This window comes from Gymnogyps californianus, chromosome 15 (genome assembly GCF_018139145.2).
Source record: "Gymnogyps californianus isolate 813 chromosome 15, ASM1813914v2, whole genome shotgun sequence".
Lineage (NCBI taxonomy): Eukaryota > Metazoa > Chordata > Aves > Accipitriformes > Cathartidae > Gymnogyps > Gymnogyps californianus.
Genome location: NC_059485.1, coordinates 9,832,054 through 9,843,303, shown reverse-complemented (window position 1 = coordinate 9,843,303; position 11,250 = coordinate 9,832,054). Strand labels below are relative to the sequence as shown.

At 53.1% G+C, this 11,250-nt stretch overlaps 1 protein-coding gene across 1 annotated transcript; it reads right to left on the bottom strand.

Moving 5' to 3' along the window:
- Window positions 1-497: 497 nt before the first annotated feature.
- On the bottom strand, window positions 498-8,857 carry CLEC19A (C-type lectin domain containing 19A). Its single transcript, XM_050906196.1, has 5 exons — window positions 8,767-8,857; window positions 2,867-3,032; window positions 2,261-2,354; window positions 1,353-1,485; window positions 498-577 (listed from the first exon to the last, which is right to left on the bottom strand). The coding sequence occupies exons 1-5, from the start codon at window positions 8,855-8,857 to the stop codon at window positions 498-500; spliced, it is 564 nt and encodes a 187-aa protein (XP_050762153.1).
- Between the last annotated feature and the right edge of the window lie 2,393 nt (window positions 8,858-11,250).

The window sequence follows — 11,250 nt, the reverse complement described above, 5'->3', positions numbered from 1 at the left end:
ATTCGAGCACTAGAAAGACAGAGGAGCCTCCACCTGCTGTTTGCCGTTTATTTTAGCGGAGAGAAAAATAACGCGCACAAGAGGCATTTTGCATAACTTAACAGGAAATAACACTTTTCCTCCACTCTTCGCAGATCATCGGGCAAAGTCATTTCCTACACATGGCTATTTTTTGGTGCTAACAGTTTGGTGTATTGGTAAAATCATGAGTTTCCTCTAATATGCTGTGATAGTTGATCTGAAACCCAAAGCCAGGCTCAGGCTTGGGGGGCTCCTTTGCTGTTTAACACAGCTCCCATCACCATTTGCCCATGGGGAGGGTGAGCGCCGAGTTGGTCCCCATGGCACTCCCAGGAGGGATTTTGCAGCCGGGGTCTGGCTGGGGATGCCGAGCAGCTCCGCGGCTCTCGCCACCCGTGCCATGTCCTGGCCACTCTTCCTTGGCATGGCTGGAGAGGTGACCCAAAATGAGGGGGGCGCAGGGAGCACCAGCAGCCTCAGTCCAGGGCCAGCGAGGGGATCTTGCAGACGAAGGGGAAGACTCTGCTGCAGGCATTGTCGTTCCAGGAGCGCAGCGCTACCCCCCCAAAAAAACCAAGGCATTAGCCGAAAAAAGGCATGAGGAGGTAACCATGCACCACCCGCAGGACCGGGACCTCCTGCCATTGTGGGAGGCTTTCCCTGGATGTCCTCCCATTTGGGCTGCTCCCAGCTGTGCCCCCTCCCAGCATCCCCATCCCCGTCCTGGGGATGCTGGCGGGGACGCCTGGCCCCAGCTCGAACGTGGGAGCAAGGAGGCAGCTGCAAACACAGCCCCGTACCGCACAAAATATCACCAGGTCACATGTGGACGGGGCGTTTAGGTATGTCCACAGGGTCTGGATACACCTGACTGGTCTCACTGGAAATGAGGGTGTGAAGCAGGATTTTTGCACAAACGGGGTCTTGCCTCGCTTCAGCGAGATGCCCCTGGCCTGAGCAAGGCAGGGAAAAGCTGGCAAACTGAGGGGTGTTTCCACAGGCTGCATGTGGGAGGGGAAATCAGAAACTTTGACCTTTGGCTAAATTCAGTAATTCTTCAAAGTGGGTGATGCTCCCCGCCTGCCTTTGCTGTGGGAGAGGGAGATGGGCTGTGAGCAGAGGGAAAGCGAATGTGTGTGTGTGTGTGTGTGTGGTGAAACAGAAAACACATCCCTTCTCTGCAAAGAAAAAAGAAAATAATAATAAAAAATTAAAATGCAAATCCTCAGCCTGTCAGCAACCTCTTCAGAAAAGCACGAGCTGCAGTGGATTGAATTTATTGACATGCAAATAAGACCTCAGGTGCCCTCGACGCCCAGCGCGGCACTCACCGCTGCTGTGCCTGTACCAGATCTGCACGCAGTCCTCCTCCTCCGGGATGGAGTGGATCCCGTCGTCGGGCTGACTGCCGTCCCAGTAGTGGTAGTCATAGGAGGAGCCGTCCGTCCACTCGAAGTGACCCTCCTGGCACGGGGGGAGCGGAGAAAGGCCGCGATCGCAGAGCCGTGTTTGCAGAGGGTGGGGGTCCCGCTCCCGTGTAGACCCCGTTCCCATCCCCATCCCTGGTGCCACACAGCCCGGGGACACAGGGAGAGACTGCCACCGCTCAGCAAAGGCCGAACAGCACGTTTGGGTTTTACAACTGAAAACTTACCCTGGAAAGCCCCAGCATTTGCACCATTTGTATCAGGGGACGCCAGAAATTAAGCCCACATATTTTTTAACACACCCACCCAATTCTGTGTTCCTTTTTCTTTTTCATTCCTTTCCCAATATCTACAAAAAAATTGCTGGCATGGGACTGTTCTCCTGATGGTCTCCATTTTTCTTCATTACGTATTAGACTATATATTTCCAACATGTCAGCTGTGAAAAGTTGCAGAGTATCACAAGAAAGCAATGAAATTTGGTGATTTTTGACATTGGAGACGTTTTCAGTTTATTTGCTCTTCTTGGACCAGCAGTACAATATTCTTTCTATTAATCCATTAATAAAATATGATGTGAATAATTAGTAATTATTAACCTATTAATTCTAGTAACACTTTTCTTTTAAAAGCCGACTCGAGGGGATGAAATTACATCTTTTCCCCACGCGCTGCATAACAGACCCTATGCCACCACCTGATTAATGGGGCTATAAGGAGTGAAGAAGAAAACCAAGTGGCTTTCCAGGGGGAAAATGCAGGGAAGTGAATTTTTCAAAGCCATTTCCTACACGATTACGGGGAGCTCTCACCTGCCGCAGGTCATTGAGCCCCGTCCAGATGTCGGTGGGGATGCCCGGCACGCGGCTGTTCACCAGGTCGTACACAAAGACATTTTCTTCCCAGCTGGCAAAACAGAGCAATACGGAGCCGCTGAGGGGGTATGTCAGGCAAATGGTCAGGCATGCCCCTAAGCATTCACCCTACGGCATGGCCAAATGGGTCCCCCTCTTCTAATTGCTGTTGATTACTTTGCTGGGTCTGTGCAAGAGGTGCGTAGTGTGGGCGAGAGCTAGGGGAGAGGGAGTGGGAGGGAAAGCCCGTGTAATCATGTTGTATTTCTACCCCTTTTCCAAGAGTAAAAAATGCGGTTTTGGGGAATTTAGGGAATACTACGTCAGTTTTCCTGCCAGCCCAGGAAAAGGCATTTTTTGTGTTGCCTTCGTGTGCCCAGTGCATCAGACTTGACCCGGTTGCTGCTGCAGAGGGATGCTCAGGCTGGTGCAGAGGGATGCTTAGGCTGGGACATGAGCCTGCAGCTGACACAGAGGTTGTGCTGTGAGAATGGGACTTCATCCCCATTTTCCTTCTTCCCCAGGCCATGCCAGGGTGGGATGACAAGTTTCTGTGCTCCTTACCTGTGGATGGAGGCCAGCTTGGCTGATCTGATGCCAATGGAGAACTCGGCGCAATAGAGGTCAGCTTCAGCCCAGGTTTTGTTGATGGGGAAGTACCGATAGCAATGGCCTTCGTACTCAGTCCAGAAGAGCGGGCAGGAGTAGGCATGGACGGGCTCCGGCATGGCTGGGGGCAGAGCAGAGGACATCCAGCAGCTGAGGGTGAAGCACTGCGGCCAGGCAGCCAAGCAGGCAGCCGAGCAGGCAGCAGAGGCAGCAGTGCCCAGCCCTGCTCTCCCCACCTCACCCAGGCAAATAACCACCAAACACATGCATAGAAAAACCAACTGTTGCAGAAGCCATGCAAAAGTTTGCAAAAGCCAAAACAAATTTTGCAAAAGCCGTGGGTTTCTCGGTTTTAGCATCTGCCTAGATCAGGAGGGACTTTTCAAGCCACTTTAACATCATTTTAGGCAGAGGGTGCTTAAAATAAAGGCACTGACTTTTACTACTGGGGAAACCACGATAAGGGCTCCTCTCGCCTCTATCAGGCACTACCGGAGCTGCCGTGCTGGGACGGGAGCTGACAGCCGGGGGCTGCAGGGTCAGGGCTGCACTCTGCCCTCCTGCTCTCACCTCCTGCAACGCCAGCTCGCACCTCCTCCCTCCGACCAAAGCCTCTCGCCGTCCCCTGTGTCCCCAGGCCCAGATGCAGCTGTGCACGTACGCACGCGTTCGATTTCGGCCCCATAAATAGCTGGGCGAGGCGCGCGTGCCGCCAGGAGTGGTGCCAGCCTATCTGCCTCCCACTGCCAGATAAGAGCTGGGGCCCACGGAGCTGCTCCTCCTCCCTCGCCACTTTTCGGCACAGCAGGGAAGTTAGTTACCCCAAAAGAGGCCATTTTGGGGGCAGGACGCATTTCTGGAGCCTTTGCAGTTGCCGCTGTGTAAGCACTGCAGCGGCGTTAACACATCCCTCTGACCTCCTCCATGTCACGCTCCCCCCGCTGCAGGCGGGGAGGATGCAGCATACACACAGCACACCACCCAACACTAACGCACGCATAACCCCCAAGTCTTGTGGCACATAGGCTTAACTCGCTTAGCTGCTGGGTTTGAGCCTTGGGGAATTGCCAGCTCCCCCAGAGCCAGTTCCCACATCCCCATGGGCTCCTGGTCCTGGGGTCAGTGCTGCTGTCGGAGCGAGCAGGGAGGCGGGCAGGGTGAGGGGAGCAGGGGGTTACAGCAGACATCAGATGCCATGAAACTATCCAAGCAGGTAACAGGCTCAAGCCCGGAGAGGTCAGGGTGGTGGTACAGGGCCTCTGGTACTGAGGGGCTGGGGGAGGAATCGCTTTCCCCGAGGGCAGGGAGAGTAAAACCCTGCCAGCAGCAGCGTGGGACGTGGGAGCGGCGAGGGCAGCATCGGCGTGGGGAAAAGGACAGGCGAGGTGAATTCAAAGCAGCTGCAGGAGCTTTCGTGGAGCCAAATCCTTCCCCGCGCCAGTGCTGGCAGCTCCGGGTGATAATTTCGTATTTCATCAGCTCTTTCCACATGGGGATCTCTGAGCATTTTACAAACAGCCACCAGCCAGCCCCTAGGTCCCTCCTGTCACACCCCCCCTCCCAGGCAACAAATCACAAACACAAAGAGGCTTTTTTTCCTCCTGAGCAAGGTGCGGAGGCCAAGTCGACTGTGGAGCCCCGTGGGGCTGTCGCCCCGTCACCCCACCTCGGGACCCCTGGCCACTTCCTCCGGAGGAGCCGTGGCTGGGAGCCACTCTGCGCCCCACAGCAACAAACCTGCCGAGGGCAGCGAGGGGCATGAGGGGCTCTCCCATCCTCATCCGCACTAGTTATGGGCTGTGGAGGAAAAAAAGATAAGACACGCCGGACTGGAAACGAGCAGAATAGCTTTAGGGGAGGGTGGCCAAGCTGCAGCCAGCTCAGTGGCAATGCAGGGCTCAGCTCTCTGATTCATACCCGGCCATCCTTGCGTTGGGAAAAACCTCAGAACGGCCCTAGGAAATGCAAATTATTCTATTGTAGCCATAGAGCAGAAGGACTAGGAACGCCAAGAGCTGATGTGATTTCCTGGGAGCCAAGCCCTCCTCCCCCCATGATGCTGTCCAGGCGTCCCTGTCCTCACCAAAAGCAAAGCAGAGCAAGGGCAGAGGGTCAAACCCATGGGACAAGGCTTCAGCTTCACCGCTGGGTCACTGATGAGGCATGTCCCCCCCATTCAGGACAGGGCTGGGATCTGGTCCCAGCTCACGGCGACTCCAGGTTGCTGCTCCCTCCTGCCGAGGGCACCCCGGGGGTCTGCGGCAGACAGGCACCGCCAGCTCCCCCAGTGACTGGGATTTTGTTATAGAGGCTGTGAAGCACTTCGACAAATTCTTCACCTCTAGCAGCATGGTGGCAAAATTCACAGGGCTTAACCCAGCAGCATCCCCGGCAAATGGGGCCCTTCGCTCCCGAGTGCTAATTGCAGCGGGCGTCCCGGTGCCCTGGCTCCAAGCCGGGTCCATCAGCACCCCAATCGCCCGGGAAAATCACCCTCGTTTTGTTCAGAGCAGCCAAAATCGAGTCAGAGATGGAGACAGTCCTTCTTTGTTATTCCATACTGCTACCATTAGGTAGCATTAATTTGACGAGCTTCAGTGAACCAGAAGTGCCTGAAGGAATTTAAGGTTAAATATACCAAAAAGGAAAATAGGGGAGGTCAGCGTTTAATTAGCATCTTTTCTGTTAGGTCAGGATCAGAGGCTTTGGCTGTCTCGTTGTAGGAGAACTATTGCTCCCAGTTTTACAGGCAGGAACAATTGGGCGTGCTGCTTTATCTGGGGTATTCGGGGGCTATTTTCAGCAGAAAGGCTGTAAGAAATCGGATGTATGGTTGCGAGTATAGTAGCCCACTCATGGCTCTGCAGGAAAACCTCATAACCCAAGCCAGCAGCTGCTGATGGTATTTTGATCTAAAAGGAGACAGGGGAAGCATTTGGGGGCTAGTTAGACCAGATCCTCACTTTTAAGCACCCCAGCAAAACATGACCCCCAGCAGCATCAGCTCCTCTGCACAGGGCAGGAGCCGCACAGCCACTGCCTGCGGGACGGCTGCTCCTGCCAACCCCAAGTCAGTTCATCCACTTGTCCCCAAATTCCTGGTGAAAAATGATAGCAAGAATCCTTCCTCCCTTTGCTTATTTACAGTGCAGCAGTTTTAAGATCAGGGCCATGTTTTAATGCAGCACCAGCAAAATAGATGTCCAGACTTGATTGAGGATAAGATTCATATCAGGTAGCTGTTACTAACTCAGAAAAGCTGGAAAACAAGAATTTTGGGTCAGAAGAAGACTTTTGTGCTCTCTGGATTTGTGCCAGTGCCAGCAAAACTGGAACCTTTTTATTTATTTACTAGCTGAGACCCGCTGCAGAACCACCAGGAAAATCACTTGTCAAAATCTTGTAGAAGCTGACACTGCTCTGCCAAAAAGTTTCACTTCCCCAAGAGGCCACTTTCCAATTAGAAATAATTAACTGAGAAAATCCCAGCCAGTTTCACAAAGTTTTTTTATTCCAGGATGCTGCTGAAAAAGATAAAATACCAACTGCCTGCCTCCCACTGACTCAGCTGGTGAAGGGCAGGTTTCTTCCTGAACAGCTTCATCCCAAGGTGCAACGCTGCCTCACCTCCAGCGATCCGCAGATTTGAGATATGAAGTTTGGGGTTAGGACAAGGTTGGCAAGAGATGCTCGTATAAAGAAGACTCCTGGGGGGCTGCAGCTCCATCAAAGGGTTTTGGACAGCAGATCGCATCAGGTCAGTGCTGGCAGCAGATGCTCTTCTTGCTACAAGAGCATTGAAGAGCTCCGTTTCATCAACAGCTGATGACTTACCAAAAAGCTTAGACACGTTAGGAGACACCTCACTGAAAGGCATGGTCTTGAAACACCCCCCTTGGCACATCCGTAAGCTAATGCTGCTGTCTGACCTGAAAAAGCAAGTGAACCTCTTCAGCTCTTGGCAAGCTGCTGGCTTTGGAGGGTGTCCATCAACGCCCAAGAGGCTTGTCTGAAGTTAATGCCAATGGAGAAAAGCTGAGGAGATCCCTGTCACGTGGAAGGCTGGGTCCTTCCCAGGGCAGAGCTGCCCACAGAGCCCCTCCGCTGGTACCCGAGGGCTGTGATGCCGAGAGTGAGGGATGGGGAGCGCTCCCCAGCTGGCGGTCGGAGCTGGGGCTCAGGACGAGCATCCTGGCGCTTGCAACACTGAGTCACCTCTTACCAGCTGGGGACCATAGGGAGGGCCAGCAGCATGGCTTTAGCCTGTGTTGGCACTGCTGGAGCAGTGGGCAGTTATAGGGGACGGGTGAGACAACAGGGCTGGGACAGGGGAGCCCCAGGACCCCCCCAGGATGGCTTCAGCAGAAGCAGTCTGCGGCAAGGCCGGGGGCTTCAAAGTGCCAGCCGAGACAGACCTCCGTCCCACCACAGCCTTGACACATCCACCAGCCTACGTCCTCTTTATTGAATACACCCAAAGAACAAGCATTAAAACAGGGGGTTGGTGGGCAGGAGCATGTGGCAGGGGCTAAGACAGTGCTATTGTGTGATGCTGGGATGCCTCAGGTCACTCACGGGTTTAGGAGCACGCCCTTAAGCCCTGACACTATAGTCATTACAGACAAACAATCCCACTTTCATGTTATTTGCAATATTTGTCTTTCATTAACAGATGAAAAAGTCTCATGCTTAGCGTCCACCTTCAAAACAAGCAGATCAGGGGAGGGTTTTTGGTCTCCATATGTCTGGGGGATGTATGGAGCTGGAGGGGATGGTATCCACTGATGGACGTGAAGCTCATTTAATAACTGGGCAGTATTTTAGACACTCTGAAGTGTTTTTTTAGGGCGCACGTTACAAATTTCCAAGTGAAATATTAAACACCAGTTGAAGCACATTGGAAGCGACATCCTTTCACACAGAGGGCTTTGCTTTTTAAAATCGTGTAATGAAACCAAGCTGGTTTTACAGCTTCAAATCTTCTGCCAGGTATGTTTGGAGTCGTGAGGCTACAGCAGACGCCAGCAGCAGCCCTCCTGCAGCCGGCACCAACAGATAGGAGTTATCTTGCAGAGTTTTTTTCCTCCTTAATTAGTTTTGGCGAAGCTTCCACGGATTAGGCATCTGGCAGGAAAGCCGGGCTCGTATTGATCCTTTTTCTCATGAACTCACTGAGCAACACTTAAGGAGTCCCTTTCTGCCCACATTCCCCTATAAATCTAACAGGGAGCGAACAAACTCGGAGCAGCAACTCTCACTTGCACCAGCCCCATGAAAAAGTTTGCAAAAAACTTAAGTGACATATAGCAGTCATCATCAGCAACAGCTCAGAAAAAAAAAAGGGGGAATAAGGGGGAATCACATATTTGTGGCCACTTTTCACATGCAGTAACTGAATAAATAAATGAGGAGCCACAGTGGCCCCCCCAGCCTGTCCTGCCGGGCTGTGTGGCTGCAGTCCTGCACTGTTCATGCATGTGCCCCCATGCAGTTATTTCTGCCCGCTGTCCCTGCCGTCCATGCCGGACCCACAATAGGGACAGCTGAAGGTCCACGGCACCATGTCACGCGAGCACGCATTGCTGAAGGCGAAAGCGCAGCCTCTTACACACAGAAACAAAGCCAGCCCAGAGACAGCTTCAATATCCCGGGAGAGAGAGCCCGGGGCTGCTCTTGGCATGTCACCCCAATGAAGAAGTTGATTTCAAGAAAAGTCAGAGATTTCTGGAGCAGCCTGAGACAGGGGAAAGCCAGCTGCTGACCCTGCAGGAGGTACACACTCTCCTCTCCCTGCTAAAGCCTTTGCAGTTTAAGGTTACCTTTACCCCAAGCCGCAATCAACGCTTTGCACTCACCTTGGCTGATCTTTATGTTTGTCTGGGGGAAAGCCTGGGCGGTGAGCAACGCTGCGGAGAGGAGCGTGCACACATCCCACCCGGTGCCCATGGCCAGGGAGGGAGGACGGGGCGCTCCCCCAGCTCTGCAGGCAGCCGGTTGCAGGGGTCACCACTCGGTCCGGGACCTCCTGGCTGTGCCAGGGAGGCTGCCGGCGTGGAGGTGGATATAGGCGCTGTGCTGCTCCCTCCCCCAAAAGCAGCGGCTCTCCCAGTGACACACGCCTCCCCACCCGCCGCTGGCTGAGCCCGGGCGTGCTCGTTGCATCCCACCCCGAGGGACCCGCGCCCAGACCTTTGCCCACGGCCTGGCTCGGGGGGTGCACGTCTGCTCCCAGAGAGCCTTTGTCACACGCCGGAGGCTGCAGGCGAGCAAGGAAATCCCTTATCTACCACCCCACCCTGATTGCTTCCTGCGACATTATTTTGTGTCCCAAATTTGGCACTGCCCAACTGTGCTGTGCTGGCTGCCTTGCCCTGCAGGGATGCTGGCAGGCATCAGCGGCCAGGCGCAGAGGGGAGCTCGGAGCAGACCTTCACCTTGGGGTGCCTGAAAAACGTGCCCCTTTTGCCTGCTGTGCAAGGCCGGCAGCCCTTCAAACACAGGGTAGAGTTAGCAGCTGGATGGCGAGGGCTGTCTTAATGCAGGGGAAGCTGCGGCTGCGGCAGCGGGGCACCTCTGCTAAGGCAGCCTGGCCTGGGGGAAGCAGGTGGAGAGGGTCCCCAGGGCTGCAGGGGAGCACTGCCTTGTGCAGGCTTTGTGCAGCCTGCAATTGTGGGGTTTAACCCATTACTGCCCCATTTTGTGCTTGCCTTTTTTTTTTTTAACCAGGGAAAGGCAGTGCTTTGACACACTAAAACAGCCTGGAAGGGGAAACCACCAGCCATGCCAAGGGGTCCGAGGCTGTTCAGGAACTCACACTCTGCCCATCTGCCAGGTCCGTGCCGGTCCATGCAGTCCTGTAACAGCAGAAAACCTTCAGCATCAGGCGGCAGTCAATATTATTAACAGTCAATATTATCTAGCATGTCTCCTTTCTGTGGTCGAAATTTTTTTTGGAAATAAACTTCAGATTGTTAAAAGTATTGTATAAAGTCCTTTTCTAGCTGTTGCACTGGTAAGGGAAACAGTATAGGCACAAATACTATGAAATTTTGTGGTCCTGCTCCATTTCCAGTTTATGCCTTAAATCAGCATTGAATGAACTGCTTAGGAACACACTCAATGCTATTCCCTTTTTATTCTTAGCTACAGATTAAAATTTTCAGTATTTTCTGGGACTTCAGTTGGGACGATCCGTTTTTACAGGCAAGATTCAAGTAGAAACAATTTGGGGTGACACAAAGCTTTCAGTATAATAAAGCATCCAAACTTACTCCAGAGACAGTAACTCATTCAGTCAACTTTCACGTATTAAATTTTTTTTGCATTAAATAAAACCTTTTAAGAAAACTCCCCCCCTCCCCATTTGCAGTTCCATACATTGATCTGAAACTATATGGCTCAAGGAAAAGCCTATTGATATATCAGACCACTAAAAATGAAGGAATTCAGAGTATTAGAAGCCAAGGCACGCCTTCTCCCTTCTTAACTGTGCGCCATCCCCAGGTAAAGCCAGTGTTATAAGCAATTATCAGCAAACTATGGAACAAAACTCTTTGAGCATATTAATCTATTCCCAAAGCACAAATGTTTACGCTTAAAGATGGAGCAGAAATCCAGAAGAACTTTAATCCTGTTTCTAACAACAGACCCACCGCAGCAACATCCCCCCCCAGCACAGGCAGGAGCGCCGAGCCCCCCGTGCTGCCCCCCGAGCCAGCAGCTCCGTGCCCGCACAGCAGCTGGGCACCAGCTTTGCTCCCAGCACTGGGAAAGCACACGCACACCGTGCATGCAGAGCCGGCTGGAGCTGCAGCTGCACTTGGGGTTACCTTCCGATTTCACAAAACATGAGATGTGTTCTACCTGCTGGATGCAGCCCTGGGAGCACAGCCACGTCTCGTTTATTCAGCCCTTCTGCTCCTCTCCCTCCCCACATTGTTTTCTGATTGCCCTCCAGGTCGGGAGCTCCTCGGTGTGCTTCCATCCTGCTTTTATTGACCTTTCCTCAGGATTCCCTCACCAATTTTTTGCATCATATGTACATGACACCCCCCTCCCTGTGAAACAGATACCTTATGGCTCCAAGGACAGACAGACGGGCAAGAGTGCCTTCTGTTAACATTTGATCCCCAGTGCTTGAGCAAAGCACGTGGCAGGTCTCAGGTCAGCTTCTGTGGATGCCCAGAGCTCGTGCTGCTGCCCATAGACCCCACGTGGAAGAATATTAATGTCAATGGCAGTGACTGCTGAAACCACGGCCCCTTGTCTGAGCCTTTTTGAGTTACAGGAAGAGATCGGCCTCCTACAGCACGTGTTTGCCCAGGACACCCCGTGGGCTC